The sequence below is a fragment of the Pan troglodytes genome, chromosome 21 (assembly GCF_028858775.2).
Source record: "Pan troglodytes isolate AG18354 chromosome 21, NHGRI_mPanTro3-v2.0_pri, whole genome shotgun sequence".
In the NCBI taxonomy this organism is placed as follows: Eukaryota; Metazoa; Chordata; class Mammalia; order Primates; family Hominidae; genus Pan; species Pan troglodytes.
In genome coordinates, this window is record NC_072419.2 from 70,257,896 (window position 1) to 70,274,628 (window position 16,733).

Consider the following 16,733-nt stretch of genomic DNA (forward strand, 5'->3'; position numbering starts at 1 on the left):
CTCGGCCTACCAAAATGTTGGGATTACAGGTGTGAGCCACCACGCCCGGCCAGAGTGTGTAGCTTTTGTAAAAGTTTTGGAAATGGCCTCAGATAATTTCAGAGGTTTTTAAATAAAGAACGCTCAAAATGGAGCAAAATGGAGAGCCCCGATAGGCCTCCCGTGTGGAGGTTTGCAGTAAGCCAGAGGCACCTGTGGGTCCCAGGGAGAGACGGGCTGCTCCATGGATGCTCCTGGGACCTGGGGCACTGGGCGGGCCTCAGGCAGATAGGAGCTGGTCTGTATCTCCTGCCATGCCCAGGCCAACTCCTGATGAAGCAGATTCCTGTGGGTGACAAGTGTCAGAAGATAGAATAGCACCTTAGGGTCAGGAAGGATTTCTTGAACAAAAAAGGGGGAAAACAGATTGAGAGATTCAGAAAGCTGGAATATATTCCGTGACCTCAGAGGTGACTTGGAGGAGGGCTGTTGTTCAGCGATGGGCGTGTAGTGAACACTGGGGCATTTGAATGGTTCAGATGCTGAATTTGATGTTATATGTTTTTTACTACAATTGGTAAAAAAAAAAAAAAGCTTGTGCTCATCAAAAGACACACCATCATAAGTAAAAAAAGAACTGTGAACTGGAAGATACTTGTAACATTTTTAACCAGTGAAGGGTCAGTGTCCTGGATATGTCCACTGGGCACCACAGACAGAATGGCCTTGAAGGTAGGCTGGAGACGCCTACCCTTATCAGGCCAGGCAAGCACTGGGGAGCCTGGCCGTACCAGTCATTGTTGAGGCTGCAGGAATGGCAGAGAGCCCTAAGCTCCAGTGGCCACTGGTGCAGTCCTCGGAGAGCAGTTGGCACACCTCCTCAGGCTGAGCCTGCCTGTTCTTGGGCACCCAGAAGTTCCACTCTTAGGTACACACCAGAAGAATTCTTCCTCGACTGTTTGTGCTGAAGGACAAGGTTTAAGTTTTTAAAATTTCCAGTGTCACAGACTGATGATATTTTTGTAAACTACAACAAAAGTGACTAGCTAGTAAAGGAAATCACAGAACATAAAATACAAACCCATGTCATTATTATTAATATTTTGAGGCAGAGTCTCGCCTTGTCACTCAGACTGGAGGGCAGTGGTGCGATCTCGGCTCACTGCAACCTCTGCCTCCTGGGTTCAAGCGATTTTCCTGCCTCAGCCTTCCAAGTAGCTGGGATTACAGGCGTGCGCCACCATGCCTGGCTAATTATGCCTGGCTAATTTTTGTATTTTTAGTAGAGATGGGGTTTTGCCGTGTTGGTCAGGCTGGTCTCAAACTCCTGGCCTCAAGCAATCTGCATTCCTCAGCCTCCAAAAGTGCTAGGATTACGGGCATGAGCCATCATGCCTGGTTATTGGCGGAACCTACCCCCAATATTTCAATGTAGGTTCTTTCTATTTTCCATAAGTGTCGGCCAGCTGAGAAATAAAGAGAAAGAGTACAAAGAGAGGAATTTTACAGCTGGGCCTCCCGGGTGACATCACATATCGGTAGGACCGTGATGCCCGCCTGAGCCACAAAACAAGCAAGTTTTATTAAGGATTTCAGAAGGGGAGGGGGTGCAAGAACAGGGAGTAGGTCACAAGATCACATGCTTCAAAGGGCAAAAAGGAGAACAAAGATCACAAGGCAAAGGGCAAAAGCGGAACTCCTGATAAGGGTCTGTGTTCAGCGGTGCATGTATTGTCTTGATAAACATCTTAACAGAAAACAGGGTTCCAGAGCAGAGAACCAGTCTGACCAAAAATTTACCAGGGTGGGGTTTCCCAATCCTAGTAAGCCTGAGGGTACTGCAGGAGACCAGGGCGTATTTCAGTCCTTATCTCAACCACATAAGACAGGCACTCCCAGAGCGGCCTTCTGTAGACCTCCCCCCAGGAATGCATTCCTTTCCCGGAGTATTAATTCTTGCTAGGAAAAGAATTTGGTGATATCTTCCCTACTTGCACGTCCGCTTATAGGCTCTCTGCAAGAAGAAAAATATGGCTATATTTTGCCCGACCACACAGGCAGTCAGACCTTATGGTTGTCTTCCCTTGTTCCCTGAAAATCGCGGTTATTCTGTTCTTTTTCAAGGTGTACTGATTTCATATGGTTCAAACGCACGTTTTACAGTTTGTACAGTTAACACAATTATAGTGGCCCTGAGGTGATATACATCCTCAGTTTATGAAGATAACAGGATTAAGAGATTAAAGTAAGACAGGCTTAAGAAATTATGAAAGTATTATTTGGAAACTGGTAAATGTCCATGAAATCTTCACAATTTATGTTCCTTTGCCACAGCTCCAGCCGGTCCCTCTGTTCAGGGTCCCTGACTTCCCACAACACCTGGCTTCTATTACTTTTTAAAAATTTAATTAGCTTTTTTCTTTTTTTCGAGATGGAGTCTCACTCTGTTGCCCAGGCTGGAATACAGCGGCGCGATCTTGGCTCACTGCAGCCGCCGCCTCCTGGGTTCAAGCGATTCTCTTGCCTCAGCCTCTCGAGTAACTGGGACTGCAGGTGCAATACAAAAAATGCAGAACTTTTGTATTTTCTGTAGAGATGGGGTTTCGCTGTGTTGTCCAGGCTGGTCTCAAACTCCTGAGCTCAAGTGACATGCCCACCTTGGCCTCTCAAAGTTCTGGGATTATAGGCATGAGCCACTGCATCCAGCCTTATTATTATTATTATTTTTTGAGATGGAGTCTTGCTCTGTCGCCCAGGCTGGAGTGCAGTGGCGCGATCTCGGCTCACTGCAACCTCTGCCTCCCGGATTCAAGCGATTTTCCTGCCTCAGCCTCTTGAGTAGCTGGGACTACAGGCATGCGCCATTACACCGAGGTAATTTTTGTATTTTTTGGCAGAGACAGGGTTTCACCATGTTGACCAGGCTGGTCTTGAACTCCTGACCTCAAGCCATCTGCCCACCTTGGCCTCCCAAAGTTCTGGGATTATTTTTTAAGCAGTTTTGATAGGTGTGTGCATAGTAGTGCTCTGTGGTTTAATTTGCATTTCCCAGGGAGTGGGGGCACTGCCTGTCTTCTCACGCCTCAGTTGCTTGTTGCTGTGACGGTCGCCCACTCCTGCTGCCAGTGTCTGTGCTGCTCATGGTAGCTGCATCAGCCTCACGCTGTCCGCCCTTCGCCACCCACCGCGCCTGCTGCTCAGGAACGTTCCAAGCAACTTGGTAACAGAAGCTGAGAACAGCCCAGATGTCCTTCGGTGCAAGAGTGGATGGATCAGTTGTGGTCTGTTCACAGAATAGAATGTGACCACACTGGAGATGAATGAATTGTAGCTACAATCTGCAGTGTAGACGAATCTTAGGAACATAGGCGTTTCAGAAGCAGATCAAGCCAGGCACGATGCTGTGTGCCTATAGTCCCAGCTGCTCAGAGCCTGAAGGTGGGAGATCACTTCAGCCTGGGAGTTTGAGGCCAGCCTGGGCAACATAGCAAGACCCTGTCTCAAAGGGAAAAAAAAGCAGATTACAGAAAAGTAAATCCAGTGCTAGGCCGTATTTTTAAGCTCAAAAAATTAAAACTAAATAGCGTTTAGGGATAAACATGAGGTAATTTTTTAGAAGCAAGAGAATAGCATTGAATTTAAGGTATATATGGGGAAAATGAAACTTCCAAGTTATTGATAATTTTCCAGTTTTTAAATTAGAGACGGGATCATGGTGTTTATGCGTCATAATTTATATGTTCCATATATTTTTTGTTGTTTTTTTGAGACGGAGTCTCACTCTGTCACCCATGCTGGAGTGCAGTGGCGCAATCTCGGCTCACGGCAAGCTCTACCTCCCGGGTTTACACCATTCTCCGCCTCAGCCTCCCGAGTAGCTGGGACTACAGGCGCCCACCACCATGCCTGGCTAATGTTTTTGTATTTTTGTAGAGACGGGGTTTCACTGTGTTAGCCAGGATGGTCTCGATCTCCTGACCTTGTGACCCGCCCGCCTCGGCCTCCCAAAGTGCTGGGATTACAGGCGTGAGCCACCACGCCTGGCTGATAAGTTCCATATATTTCTTTCTGTATTTCACATAATACATAGTAAAATATTTAAAACAGAACAAAAATAGACTTCCTTTTAAGATGTTTTCATATCTGTTCTTACAAAGTTGGCCACAGTTTTTCCCCAACAGTAGTTTGAGTTCAGCAGCAGCTGTTTTATAAAACGTTTGCTGCACACACTGAGATTGCACCTGGAAGTACAGAAATAAGAACACACGTATTTTATTTTATTTTTTTACCCCTGAAGATCTTTAAGTCTTCTGAGGATCAGGGACCTGCTAGACTGCAAGCTGCTGCATTCTGAGGAGCAGGGACCTGCTAAACTGCAAGCTGCTGCAGGCGGAGATTTTTGCCTGTTTGGTTTATTTTGTTACCACTGAGTCCCCAGCTCTGAGAACAGAGCGAGGCATGTGATCGATGCATCGTAACTGTTGAACAAATGAATGCTGAGCTGTGATGGCACCGACGTGTCCGGGGAGAGGATGCACCCGGCTGTGTGCACATGTGCCCAGGGCCCAGGACAGCGCCACGGAAGAGGACGCACAGGACAGCGCCACGGAAGAGGACGTACCCGGCTGTGTGGCAGGAGAGGTTCCCAAGGGCAGGCTCAGGGCTCTGGGGTCTGAGTGAGGGCTCTCCAGCCAGCAGGGAGCAGGGCACGGTGTTGAAGAGACAGCAGGTGCGTCAGGGGCTGACGTGGGACCCGGCACTCTGTGCTCTGTGTCTGCCCGGGAACAGGTAGTCCTGCGTCGGACCGGGAAGTGTGGTGGGTGTGGTGGGGGAAGGGGCTGGCGTCAGCAGGGCTCTCGTCCGCCAACGTCTGGTGGGGATGCTCGCCATGCGGGGGCCTCAGGCTACAGCCAGGGCTGTGAAGGAGCCGAGGTCATAGAGTGACTGCCCTGGCGTGGGGAGGGAGGACACGGGTCCCCGCCATTTCAGAAGCTCAGCGTCCCTGCACGTGTGCGGTCTTGTCTGCCTAGGCATGTGTGCGGGCCCTGGGGCTGCTGCCAGCAGAACGGACTGGGATATGCTGGATTTGTAAAACACGACCCTTTTTGTTTGCTTTTAATTTTTAATTTTTATTTATTTATTTATTTTTGAGACTGAGTCTGACTCTGTCACCCAGGCTGGAGTGCAGTGGTGAGATCTCGGCTCACTGCAACCTCCCCCTCGAGGGTTCAAGCGATTCTCCTGCCTCAGCCTCCTGAGTAGCTGGGATTACAGGTGTGTGCCACCACACCCAGTTAATTTTGTATTTTTAGTAGAGACAGGGTTTCTCCATGTTGGTCAGGCTGGTCTCGAACTCCTGGCCGCAAGAAGCAATCCACCTGCCTCAGCCTCCCAAAGCCTTGTTTGCTTTTTTTTGTTTTGTTTTGTTTTGAGACGGAGTTTCACTCTTGTTGCGCAGACTGGAGTGCAACGGCACGGTCTCAGCTCGCTGCAAACTCCACCTCCTGGGTTCAAGTGATTCTTCTACCTCAGCCTCCTGAGTAGGTGGGATTACAGGCATGTGCCATCACGCCGGGCTAATTTTGCATTTTTAGTAGAGATGGGGTTTCTCCATGTTGGTCAGGCTGGCCTCAAACTCCTGACCTCAGGTGATCCACCCTCCTCAGCCTCCCAAAGTTTTGGGATTACAAGCTTGAGCCACCGTGCCCGGCCACCTTGTTTGCTTTTTAAAGATAATGATGTCACTAAAAGAGTTCTGACTGAGGCCAGGCCTGGTGGCTCACACCTGTAATCCCAGCACTTTGGGAGGCCGAGGCTGGTGGATCACGAGGTGTGGTGATCAAGACCATCCTGGCTAACACGGTGAAACCCCGTCTCTACTAAAACTGCAAAAAATTAGCCGGGCGTGGTGGCGGGCGCCTGTAGTCCCAGCTACTCAGGAGGCTGAGGCAGAAGAATGGCGTGAACCCGGGAGGCGGAGCTTGCAGCAAGCCGAGATCGCGCCACTGCACTCCAGCCTGGGCGACAGAGGGAGACTCTGTCTCAAAAAAAAAAAAAAAAAAAAAGAGTTCTGACTGAAGGTTGGAACTTAGCCCTCCAGAAATGAAGACTGCGAATAACGCTGATGGCAGCTCGTCACTTGCAGCAGGTTGCAGCACGTGCTGCTCGTGTAGCTGCGGCTGCACACCAGGCCTCTCCTTTAACTGTGTTATAACCTTTCTGTTGACATGGGATCCCCTTGAAAGTTTTTTTTTGGAGACAGGGTCTCACTCTGTCACCCAGGCTGACGTCCAGTGGTGCAATTTCAGCTCACTGCAACCTCCTCCTCCCGGGTTCAAGCCATCCTCCTGCCTCAGCCTCCCAACTAGCTGGGATGACAGATGCACACCGTCACACCCAGCTAATTTTTGTATTTTTAGTAGAGATGAGGTTTCACCACGTTGGCCAGGCTGGTCTCAAACTCTTGATCTCAGGTGATTCAGCCACCTCAGCCTCCCAAAGTGCTGGAATTACAGGCGTGAGCCACCACTCCCGGCCCCCTTGAAATTTAAACCAAGTTTAGGAAGAATGAAGTTGTGAGGTGCTACTTCAAACATCAGGTGGTAAACTCCCGGACTCATTACCCCAAGAAAATAGGCAGTCCAGGTTGGTGGCTCACGCCTGTAATCCCAGCACTTCGAGAGGCCGAGGCGGGCGGGTCACCTGAGGTCAGGAGTTCAAGACTATCCTGGCCAACATGGTGAAGCCCATCTGTACTAAAAATACAAAAAAATTAGCTGGGTGTGGTGGCGCGCGCCTGTAATCCCAGCCACTTGGCAGGCTGAGGCAGGAGAATCGCTTGAACCTGGGTGGTGGAGGGTGCATGGAGCCAAGATTGCACCATTGCACTCCATCCAGTTTGGGTGACAGAGTGAGACTCTGTCTCAAAAAAAAAAAAAAAAAGAAATAGACATCAGAAAGGGTTGGCTCCTGTGATCTCGGCACTTTGGTGACCATGACCCAAGGCAGGAGGATCGCTTGAGCCAAGGAATTCAAGATCAGCCTGAGCAACATAGACCCCGTCTCTGCAAAAAATTTCTAAAAACTTAGCTGGCATGGTGGCTCACGCCTGTAGTCCCACCTATTCAGGAGGCTGTGTTGGGAGGATCACTTGAGTCTGAGAGGTTGAGGCTGCCATGATCCCTTATCACACCACTGCATTCCAGCCTGGGTGACAGAGCAAGACCCTGTCTCCAAACAAACAAAAAAGCAAAAAATGGTGTTTTACCTAGGTATTTACCATTTCCAGTGGTCTTCATTCCTTTCTAAAAATCTAGGTTTTAGCCAGACATGGTGGCTCACGCCTGTAATCCCCAGCACTTTGGGAGGCTGAGGCGGGTGGCTCACCTGAGGTCAGGAGTTCAAGACCAGCCTAGCCAACATGGCAAAACCCAATCTCTACTAAAAATACAAAAATTAGCCAGGCATGGTGGTGCGTGCCTGTAGTCCCAGCTATTCAGGAGGCTACGGCAGGAGAATCGCTTGAGCCTGGAAGGTGGAGGTTGCAGTGAGCTGAGATTGCACCACTGCACTCCAGCCTGGGCAACAGAGTGAGACTCTGTCTCAAAAAAGAAAAAAAAAAAGAATAAGTCACATTTTGGTGACAAGCAGTGGCTTGCACCTATAATCCCGGCACTTTGGGAGGCTGAGGCAGGAGGATCACTTGAGACCAGCCTGGGCAACAAAGCCAGACCGTGTCTCTATAGAAAATTTTAAAGTTAGCTGGGCATGGTGGCACATTCCTGTAGTCTTAGCTGCTTGGGATGCTGAGAAGGGAGGCTCTCTTGAGTCCAGGATTTCAAGGCTGCAGTGAGCCAAGATCGCACCACTGCACTCCAGCCTGGGCAACAGAGAAAAACCTTGTTTCTAAAAAAAAAAAATTAGGCTGGGTAGGGTGGCTCACACCTGTGATCCCGGCACTTTGGGAGGCTGTAGCAGGCGGATTGCTTGAGTCTGGGAGTTTGAGACCAACAAGATCCTGACTCTATAAAAATTTTAAAAAATAGCTGGGCGTGGTATTGCGCACCTGTAGTCCCAGCTACTCAGGAGGCTGAGGTGGGGGGATCAGCTGAGCCCAGGAGGTCAAGGTTGCAGTGAGCTGAAATGTGACCACTGCACTCCAGCCCGGGCAATAAAGTCAGGCGGGGAAAAGAAAGAATGAGTTAACATTTTCTCAGCTTTATGTGTTGAGTGATTTTGGATTCTATCCTGAAATGGTAAGAATGAAAAGAAAATCTGCCAAGTCCATCCCTTCCTACACTCTCACTGCCTCCAAGTCATTCTGCGCTCTTGAGCCAGAATGACCTGGCCGTTTTTAAAAATGGAGTTTTTTGCCTTAGTAATTGACTTGTGTAAGAGTTCTTTATTCCACTTGTGAATTGTTTTTTATACGTACGTAATGTAAATATTTTCTCCCCTTCTGTGCCTTTCAGTATGAATCTATCTGAACTCGATTCTGCTGTTGTGTGTGTGTCTTTTCCTCAGTACCAGATGGTCTTGATTACTGTAGATATATAGTATATGTCTTGAAATCAATAGGGTAAATTCTCTAACTTTTGTTCTTTTTATTAATGTTGCTGTGGCTAATCTGTCTGCTACATTTCCTTATACATTTAAAAAAATCAGTTTATCAGTTTCTGCAAAAAAAAATCCTCTCGGATTAGGGTTAGGCTTGTGTCAAGTCTACAGATCAGTTTGGGGAGAACTGACTTCTTTATATCGAGGCTTCTAATCCGTGAACATGAGGAATCTTTTTCTTATCTTTAGTATCTTAGCAATTTGTGGTTTTCAACGTATAGATTTCATAGGTCTTGTTATTTCTTTTTCTTTTTTTGAAACAAGGTCTCACTGTGTCACCCAGGCTACAGTGTGGTGGCACGATCACGGCTCACTGCAGCCTCGAGCTTCTGGGCTCAGCCATCCTCTTACCTCAACCTCCTGTGTCACTAGGACCACAGACATGAGCCACCATGCCTATTTAACTTAAAAGCAAAAACAAAAAACCAGGCACGGTGGCTCATGCCTGTAATCGCAGCACTTTGGGAGGCCGAAGGGGGGATCGACTGAGGCCAGGAGTCCGTGACCAGCCTGGACAACATAGCAAAACCCTGTCTCTAAAAATACAAAAATTAGCTGGGTGCAGTGGTGCGTGCCTGTAGTCCCGTGCCTGCGGCATGGGAGGCGGAGGTTGCAGTGAGTTGATGACTTAGGATTTTTCTTCTCGGTCACTTTGCAAGCCGGGGACCCCTGGCCAGTGATGCCCCACCTGGGCCCTGCTTGGCCACACTGGCGTGCCCCAACTCACCTGTGTTATAGCTTGTACTGTGTTCGGCCATTCCCGAGCTCGTGTACCGCACTCAAGATAAGGATACACTGGACATTGAAGGGTGAGGAGGGCGGAGAAGAACTTTATTGAGCAGTGAAACAGCTTTCAGCGGACCAGGGGATGCAGGGGTGGTTCCCCTACCTGAAGGCAGGAAAGTCCACCTGTGTGGCTGGGTCTGGGGCTTTTTATGGACTCAGGATGCGGAGTGCTTGCAGAGCTTGCTGATGGGTTTGTGAGTATGCAGAAAAGGTTAAAGTGGGCATGACAGTGTAGAAAACCAATTATAAGAGGCCGGGCACGGTGGCTCACGCCTGTAATCCCAGCACTTTAGGAGGCTGAGGCAGACGGATCACAAGGTCAGGAGTTCAAGACCATCCTGGTCAATGTGGTGAAACCCCATCTCTACTAAAAATACAAAAATTACCTGGGCGTGGTTCGCGTGCCTGTAGTCCCAGTGACTTGGGAGGCTGAAGCAGAAGAATCGCTTGAACCCGGGAGGCAGAGATTGCAGTGAACTGAGGTCACACCACTGCACTCCAGCCTGGGCAAACAGAGCGAGACTCCACCTCAAAAATAAAAATTAGGAAAGGGTAGGTATGTGTAAAATAGGTGAAGGATGGGGATCAATCAGAGGAAAGTGTGGCAAACAGGAAGGCAAGTTCTTCATCTAGTCTGAGGATTTAACTTGTAGCTCAGCTGTCAGGCTTTAAACTGTCTTTGGCTTGGAGGTGGGTTTCACCGGGAACCCGCCCCATCTGCCTGGCATTCAGCTGCCTCCTGCCAGTATCACCGAGATCGCGTCACCGCACTCCAGCCTGGGCAACAAAGCGAGACTATCTCAAAAAAACCCCATATTGATGTCATTTCCTAAATATTTGGTTAAAAAAAAAATCTGGGCCTGGAATTTTATCTGGTTTTTTTTTTTTTTTTTTTTTTTTTTTTTGAGATGGAGTCTCGCCCTGTCGCCCAGGCTGGAGTGCAGTGGTGCGATCTCTGCTCACTGCAAGCTCCGCCTCCCGGGTTAACGTCATTCTCCTGCCTCAGCCTCCCGAGTAGCTGGGACTACAGGTGCCCGCCACCACGCCCGGCTAATTTTTTTGTATTTTTATTAGAGATGGGGTTTCACTGTGTTAGCCAGGATGGTCTCAATCTCCTGATCTCGTGATCTGCCCACCTTGGCCTCCCAAAGTGCTGGGATTACAGGCGTGAGCCGCGGCGCCTGGCCTTCTGGGGATTTTTTATTACAAATATAACTTTATTAACAGATGCAGGCCTATTCAGATTTTCTATTTCATGTCAGTCTTGGTAAATTGTAATTTTCAAGATATTTGTCCATTTCATCTAATTTTTCTAATTTCTTGGCATGAAGTTGTTCGTATTTTATCCTTTTCACGCCTCTAGGATCTGTAGTGATGTCTTTCCTCATGTTGCTCAAAGAACCAACTCTTTTGGCTTTGTTGAAGTTATCTGTTTGTTTTCATGGATTTCTGTTCCTTATGATTTCCTTGCTTGCATTTATGTTGGGTTTATCCTGTTACTTTGTAGCTTCCTGAGGCGGAGCCTTAGGCCTTGATTAACGTGTTGTACTAGTCAGCATTCTGCAGAGGAACGTTGCCGTTATCTGTGTCTCTTTCTAAAGGAGATTTGTTATGAGGAATTGGCCCACGTCATTATGGAGACGGAATCTCATGCTCTGCCATTTGCTGAAGATTGAGGAAAGCAGTGGGATAATACAGTCCAAGGACAGGAGGAGACACGTGGCCCCGCTCAGGCTGGCAGGCGAGAAGGAAAACCCAGGCCAACTCCTCCTCCCACCCCTTTCTATTCGGGACCCCCGTGGACTGGGACGACACCCACCTGCACAGGGCAGCGCAGTTGGCTTCATGGAGCCCCCAGCTCAGGTGCTGCTCTTACCCAGAAACACCCTCCCAGGCACACCCTGAAGTCATGTTTCATCTGGGTGCCCCACGATGCAGCGAAGGAGACATGAAATTAACCGTCACGTACACTGTATTTATTATTCAATTCAAAACATTTTCTAAGTTCCCCTGGGATTTCTTCTTTGAGCTACATGTTAGCTGGAGGTGTGTTGTTGAATATCAAGAGTATCTTCCTCCTGGGTTTCCAGTTTGTAGCTAAGTCAGGGATTGTGCTGTGTGTGACCTCATTCCATTACGTTTATTGAAACCAGTTTGAAGCCCTAACATGTGGCTTGTCTTAGTATACAGCATTCAGTTAAAAACAATGTGTGTTCTCTAGTTGTTGGGTGTTCTGTGACTGTCTCGTCATGGTGGTTGATTAGTTAGAAACAATGTAGAAACAATGTGTATTTGCCAGGCGCTGTGGCTCACACCTATAACCCCAGCACTGTGGGAGGCTGAGGCAGGCGGATCACCTGAGGTCGGGAGTTCAACCTGAGGTCGGGAGTTCAAGACCAGCCTGGCCAACATGGAGAAACCCCATCTCTACTAAAAATACCAAAATTAGCTGGGTGTGGTGGCACATGCCTGTAATCCCAGCTACTCCTGTGTGAGGCTGAGGCAGGAGCATTGCTTGAACCGGGGAGGCGGAGGTTGTGGTGAGCCGAGATCGTGCCATTGCACTCCAGCCTGGGCAACAAGAGCAAAACTGTCCCCCCCCCCCCCAAAAAAAAAGAAAGAAACTGTGTGTTCTCTAGATGTTGGGTGTTCTGTGAAGATCAGGTCATGGTGGTTGATAGTGTTGTTCAGAACATCGATGTTTTTCCTGATTTTTGGTCTGTTCTGTCGATTTCTGAGAAAGTATTAAAATTAAAGTTGGGTCTTGCATTTTTATCCATTCTGTCAGTCCCTTACTTTAATTGGAGTTTTTTGTCCACTAACATTGAATTTAATTGTTGATATGTTTGGATTTAGATCTTCCAACTAATGTTCTATTTGTTTCCTGTGTTGAGTTACTTTTTCATTTTTCTTTTAACTTTTTAGCTTATACCTCTTTGCATTTTTTATTCAGAGGTTGCTGTAAGGATTACAATATGCATGTTTATTTTAATTAATTTATTTATTTTGTTTATTTATATATTTGTTTTTAAGGAACAGGGTCTCTGTCTCCTGGGCTGCAGTGCAGTGGTGTGATCATAGCTCACTGCAGCCTCAAACTCCTGGGCTCAAGCGGTCCTCCCGCCTCAGCCTCCCAAAATGCTGGGACTACAGGTGTGAGCCCCTGTGCCGGCCCACAGTACACAGCTGCAGTTCTTCAGGATCTCTTGGGGTGGCCGTATTCTGCCGTCTCACACTTCTCCATGCCATGGCGTCTGTCTGTGCACGTGGCAAACTCCACAAGGCAGTGTTGGATTCTTTTGCTTTGAACGGTCTTATGGAATAAAGTCCATCAGCTCTGCCCTTGGTACTTTCATTTATACTTTGTGATACTTTCTTTTTATTTTTTCTTCTAGAGTAGCCTAACATGGCAGACCAGAGACAGCGCTCACTGTCTACCTCTGGGGAGTCATTGTACCACGTCCTTGGGTTGGACAAGAACGCAACCTCAGATGACATTAAAAAGTCCTATCGGTAAGTGGACAAGTGTGGCCCCCACATCCCCCCAGGAAGACACACATGCCCCGTGTGGTTTAGTCTGCATTTTACCAAGAACCATTGCACATACTTTATCCTGGCCGACTCGGCGTTGAACTGGTCACAGCTCGGTAACACCTTTGTATGTGTAATGTACTCCTTATAGCTTAAAGTTATTGTATTCATGTTCTCTTGCCAACAAAAAGTAGCACTTAGTAGAAACTGACACACTGTCCACAGTTCCATAGGGAGTCAGGGTCTGAACCTGTTCGAGGCCTCACAGGAGCCGCAGAGCGCTGGCATGGTCCTGTGGTCTCCTTGTTTTAGCACAGTGATGACAGAGACCCCTCACTCTGTTGTGGCCTTCTGATTGAGCTTGAAGAACTGCACTCTTGGGTACAGTTTCATTGAGTAACCTGTAAGAGACACCATCACTAATCCAGACAATTCAGATAGTCCTCCTCTCGTGTGCTAGCATCGTGTAGTTCATAAAACACTTCTTAAAGTGCCATCATTACACCCCGCCGTGCTTACCGTTCACTTGGCACTTGTGCAGTTAGCGGCTGGGACACCAGGGCTGGCCTTGGTGCCGCTGAACTTAGATGTGCCGTGGCACTCACAGCCCTTGGGGCTCCCTCCTCTGAGGCTGAGTCAGGGTGAGGAGGTTTACCTGAAACAACCGCGGAGCTTGCTTTTGTCCCTGGCCCCTGCAGCCCTGGAGAGTCGGACAGTGAGGTGGCCTGGGTGGACCTGCCTTCCACTGCACCCGGCAGTGCGTGGGGGTGGGACGGACGCGGCGGCGGGTGCGGGTGGAACAAAGTCCAGGGTAGAGCCAGGACATGGTTTTGGTTTGCAGGAAGCTTGCCTTGAAATATCACCCCGACAAGAACCCCGACAACCCGGAGGCCGCGGACAAGTTTAAGGAGATCAACAACGCGCACGCCATCCTCACGGACGCCACAAAAAGGAACATCTACGACAAGTACGGCTCGCTGGGTCTCTACGTGGCCGAGCAGTTTGGGGAAGAGAACGTGAACACCTACTTCGTGCTGTCCAGCTGGTGGGCCAAGGTGAGGGCGAGCTGCCTGCCATGCGGGCACCCGAGTCTCTCCTGCCGTGAAGGCACCCGAGTCACTCCTGCCGTGCGGGCACCCGAGTCACTCCTGCCGTGAGGGCACCCGAGTCACTCCTGCCGTGAGGGCACCCGAGTCTCTCCTGCCGTGAGGGCACCCGAGTCACTCCTGCCGTGCGGGCACCCGAGTCACTCCTGCCGTGAGGGCACCCGAGTCACTCCTGCCGTGAGGGCACCCGAGTCTCTCCTGCCGTGCGGGCACCCGAGTCACTCCTGCCGTGCGGGCACCCGAGTCACTCCTGCCGTGAGGGCACCCGAGTCACTCCTGCCGTGAGGGCACCCGAGTCTCTCCTGCCGTGCGGGCACCCGAGTCACTCCTGCCGTGCGGGCACCCGAGTCACTCCTGCCGTGAGGGCACCCGAGTCTCTCCTGCCGTGAGGGCACCCGAGTCACTCCTGCCGTGCGGGCACCCGAGTCACTCCTGCCGTGAGGGCACCCGAGTCACTCCTGCCGTGAGGGCACCCGAGTCACTCCTGCCGTGCGGGCACGCGAGTCACTCCTGCCGTGAGGGCACCCGAGTCACTCCTGCCGTGAGGGCACCCGAGTCACTCCTGCCGTGCGGGCACGCGAGTCACTCCTGCCGTGCGGGCACCCGAGTCACTCCTGCCGTGCGGGCACGCGAGTCACTCCTGCCGTGAGGGCACCCGAGTCACTCCTGCCGTGCGGGCACCCGAGTCTCTCCTGCCGTGAGGGCACCCGAGTCACTCCTGCCGTGAGGGCACCCGAGTCTCTCCTGCCGTGAGGGCACGCGAGTCACTCCTGCCGTGAGGGCACCCGAGTCACTCCTGCCGTGAGGGCACCCGAGTCTCTCCTGCCGTGCGGGCACCCGAGTCACTCCTGCCGTGAGGGCACCCGAGTCACTCCTGCCGTGCGGGCACGCGAGTCACTCCTGCCGTGAGGGCACCCGAGTCACTCCTGCCGTGCGGGCACCCGAGTCTCTCCTGCCGTGAGGGCACCCGAGTCACTCCTGCCGTGCGGGCACCCAGGTCATTCCTGCCGTGCGGGCACCCGGGTCTCTCCTGCCGTGCGGGCACCCGGGTCACTCCTGCCGTGCGGGCACCCGGGTCATTCCTGCCATGCGGGCACCCGGGTCATTCCTGCCGTGCGGGCACCCGGGTCACTCCTGCCGTGCGGGCACCCGAGTCTCTCCTGCCATGTGGGCACCTGGGTCACTCCATGCCTGCAGGGTTCCCAGCATTGCAGAGCCCATGCGTTGATGCCAGCAACTCTACACTCCTGAGAAAAGGCTTCTGGGCATATGGAGCCTTTCTCCTCACCTGTGTGATGGGCGAAGCTCTGTCACTGGCTTGGTATCCTGTCTGGAACAAGCCATAGCGTCCACATTGTCCCAGGGAAGAGCCGTGTGGAGCCGCCAGGGTTTCTTCTGTAAATGGCTCCCAGTCCTTCCTGAGACAGGAGGAAATAAGCCTCGACGTTACATCTGCATTTCTTCGTTTCCTCGTTTTGTTCCAAATGTCATATATGAGGCCAGAGGGTTGGAATCACTGCGTGGCATTTGTGAGAAGCCTGTATTTGGCTTTGACTGGTCGGCCTCCTCACTAGAATCCTTATAAAGTACTTTTTATTTAGTTAATGTTAGACAGAGTCTCGCTCTGTTGCCCAGACTGGAGTGCTGTGGTGAGATCCTGGCTCACTTTAACTTTGAACTCCTGGGTTCAAGTGATCCTCCCACTTCAGCTCCAGAGCTGCAGGAGTTGAGGCGTGAACCACCGTGCCCAGCCTGGAGGCTGCTTTGTTTTTTTTTTTGAGACGGAGTCTCGCTCTGTATCCCAGGCTGGAGTGCAGTGGCACGATCTTGGCTCACTGCAAGCTCCACCTCCCGGGTTCACGCCATTCTCCTGCCTCTGCCTCCTGAGTAGCTGGGACTACAGGTGCCTGCCACCACGTCCAGCTAATTTTTTGTATTTTTAGTAGAGACAGGGTTTCACCGTGTTAGCCAGGATGGTCTCGATCTCCTGACCTCGTGATCCTCCAGCCTCGGCCTCCTGGAGTGCTGGGATGACAGGCATGGGCCACCGCGCCCGTCTTGGAGGCTGCTTTTAAGCCGCGGGTTTCTTTCTGTCTCTCCTCCTCCCTTCTTCAGTTCTTTCCTTCTGCTTCCTGTCTGGAAGGCAGTATCCCCACCTGGAACGCACCCCCTGCCTTCTGCTGAGGGCATTTGGGAGTCCTGCGCCTCCCTCTCCAGGGGCCTCGGAGGCCGTGCAACACCACCTTCTTCTCCCCCCAGGCCCTATTTGTCTTCTGCGGCCTCCTCACGTGCTGCTACTGCTGCTGCTGTCTGTGCTGCTGCTTCAACTGCTGCTGTGGGAAGTGTAAGCCCAAGGCGCCTGAGGGCGAGGAGACGGAGTTCTACGTGTCCCCCGAGGATCTGGAGGCACAGCTGCAGTCTGACGAGAGGGGTGAGTGCCCGCCCCAGGGCCCGTGTGTGTGTGTGTGGGGCAGAGCCAGAACGGGCCCTGAATGGTGTCAACCTGTCTTGTCAAACAGGAGGGCACTGACACTGTGCCGCGAGTGTTTGTGGTGGCAGCTGGGACTGTTGAGGTGTGAACGTGGACCCTGAGGTAAAGCAGGCGCATAGAGCTGTCCCCGCCGTGACCTGCGGTAGCCGTAGATCCCAGGGACTGCGAGGCGGGGCAGGGCGGCAGGCAGTTGGGGCGGGGCTGAGGGCCGAGGGCTGGCGGTG

General features: G+C 51.1%; 1 protein-coding gene across 5 annotated transcripts in view; it reads left to right on the top strand.

Annotated features, from left to right (window-relative positions):
- The window catches only part of DNAJC5 (DnaJ heat shock protein family (Hsp40) member C5), a 41,425-nt gene that overhangs the window by 20,024 nt on the left and 4,668 nt on the right, over positions 1-16,733 (top strand). For 2 of the 5 annotated variants that reach the window (XM_054674564.2, XM_063802766.1), the window contains exons 2-4: positions 12,777-12,894; positions 13,754-13,967; positions 16,278-16,449. In XM_054674564.2, the coding sequence (XP_054530539.1) occupies positions 12,788-12,894; positions 13,754-13,967; positions 16,278-16,449 (493 nt within the window). In that variant the 5' untranslated portion in view covers positions 12,777-12,787. Of the gene's footprint in view, positions 1-11,020; positions 11,245-12,776; positions 12,895-13,753; positions 13,968-16,277; positions 16,450-16,537; positions 16,612-16,733 lie in introns of those variants that run through there. The other 3 variants (XR_010154175.1, XR_010154174.1, XM_016938384.4) reach the window with 3 other exon arrangements.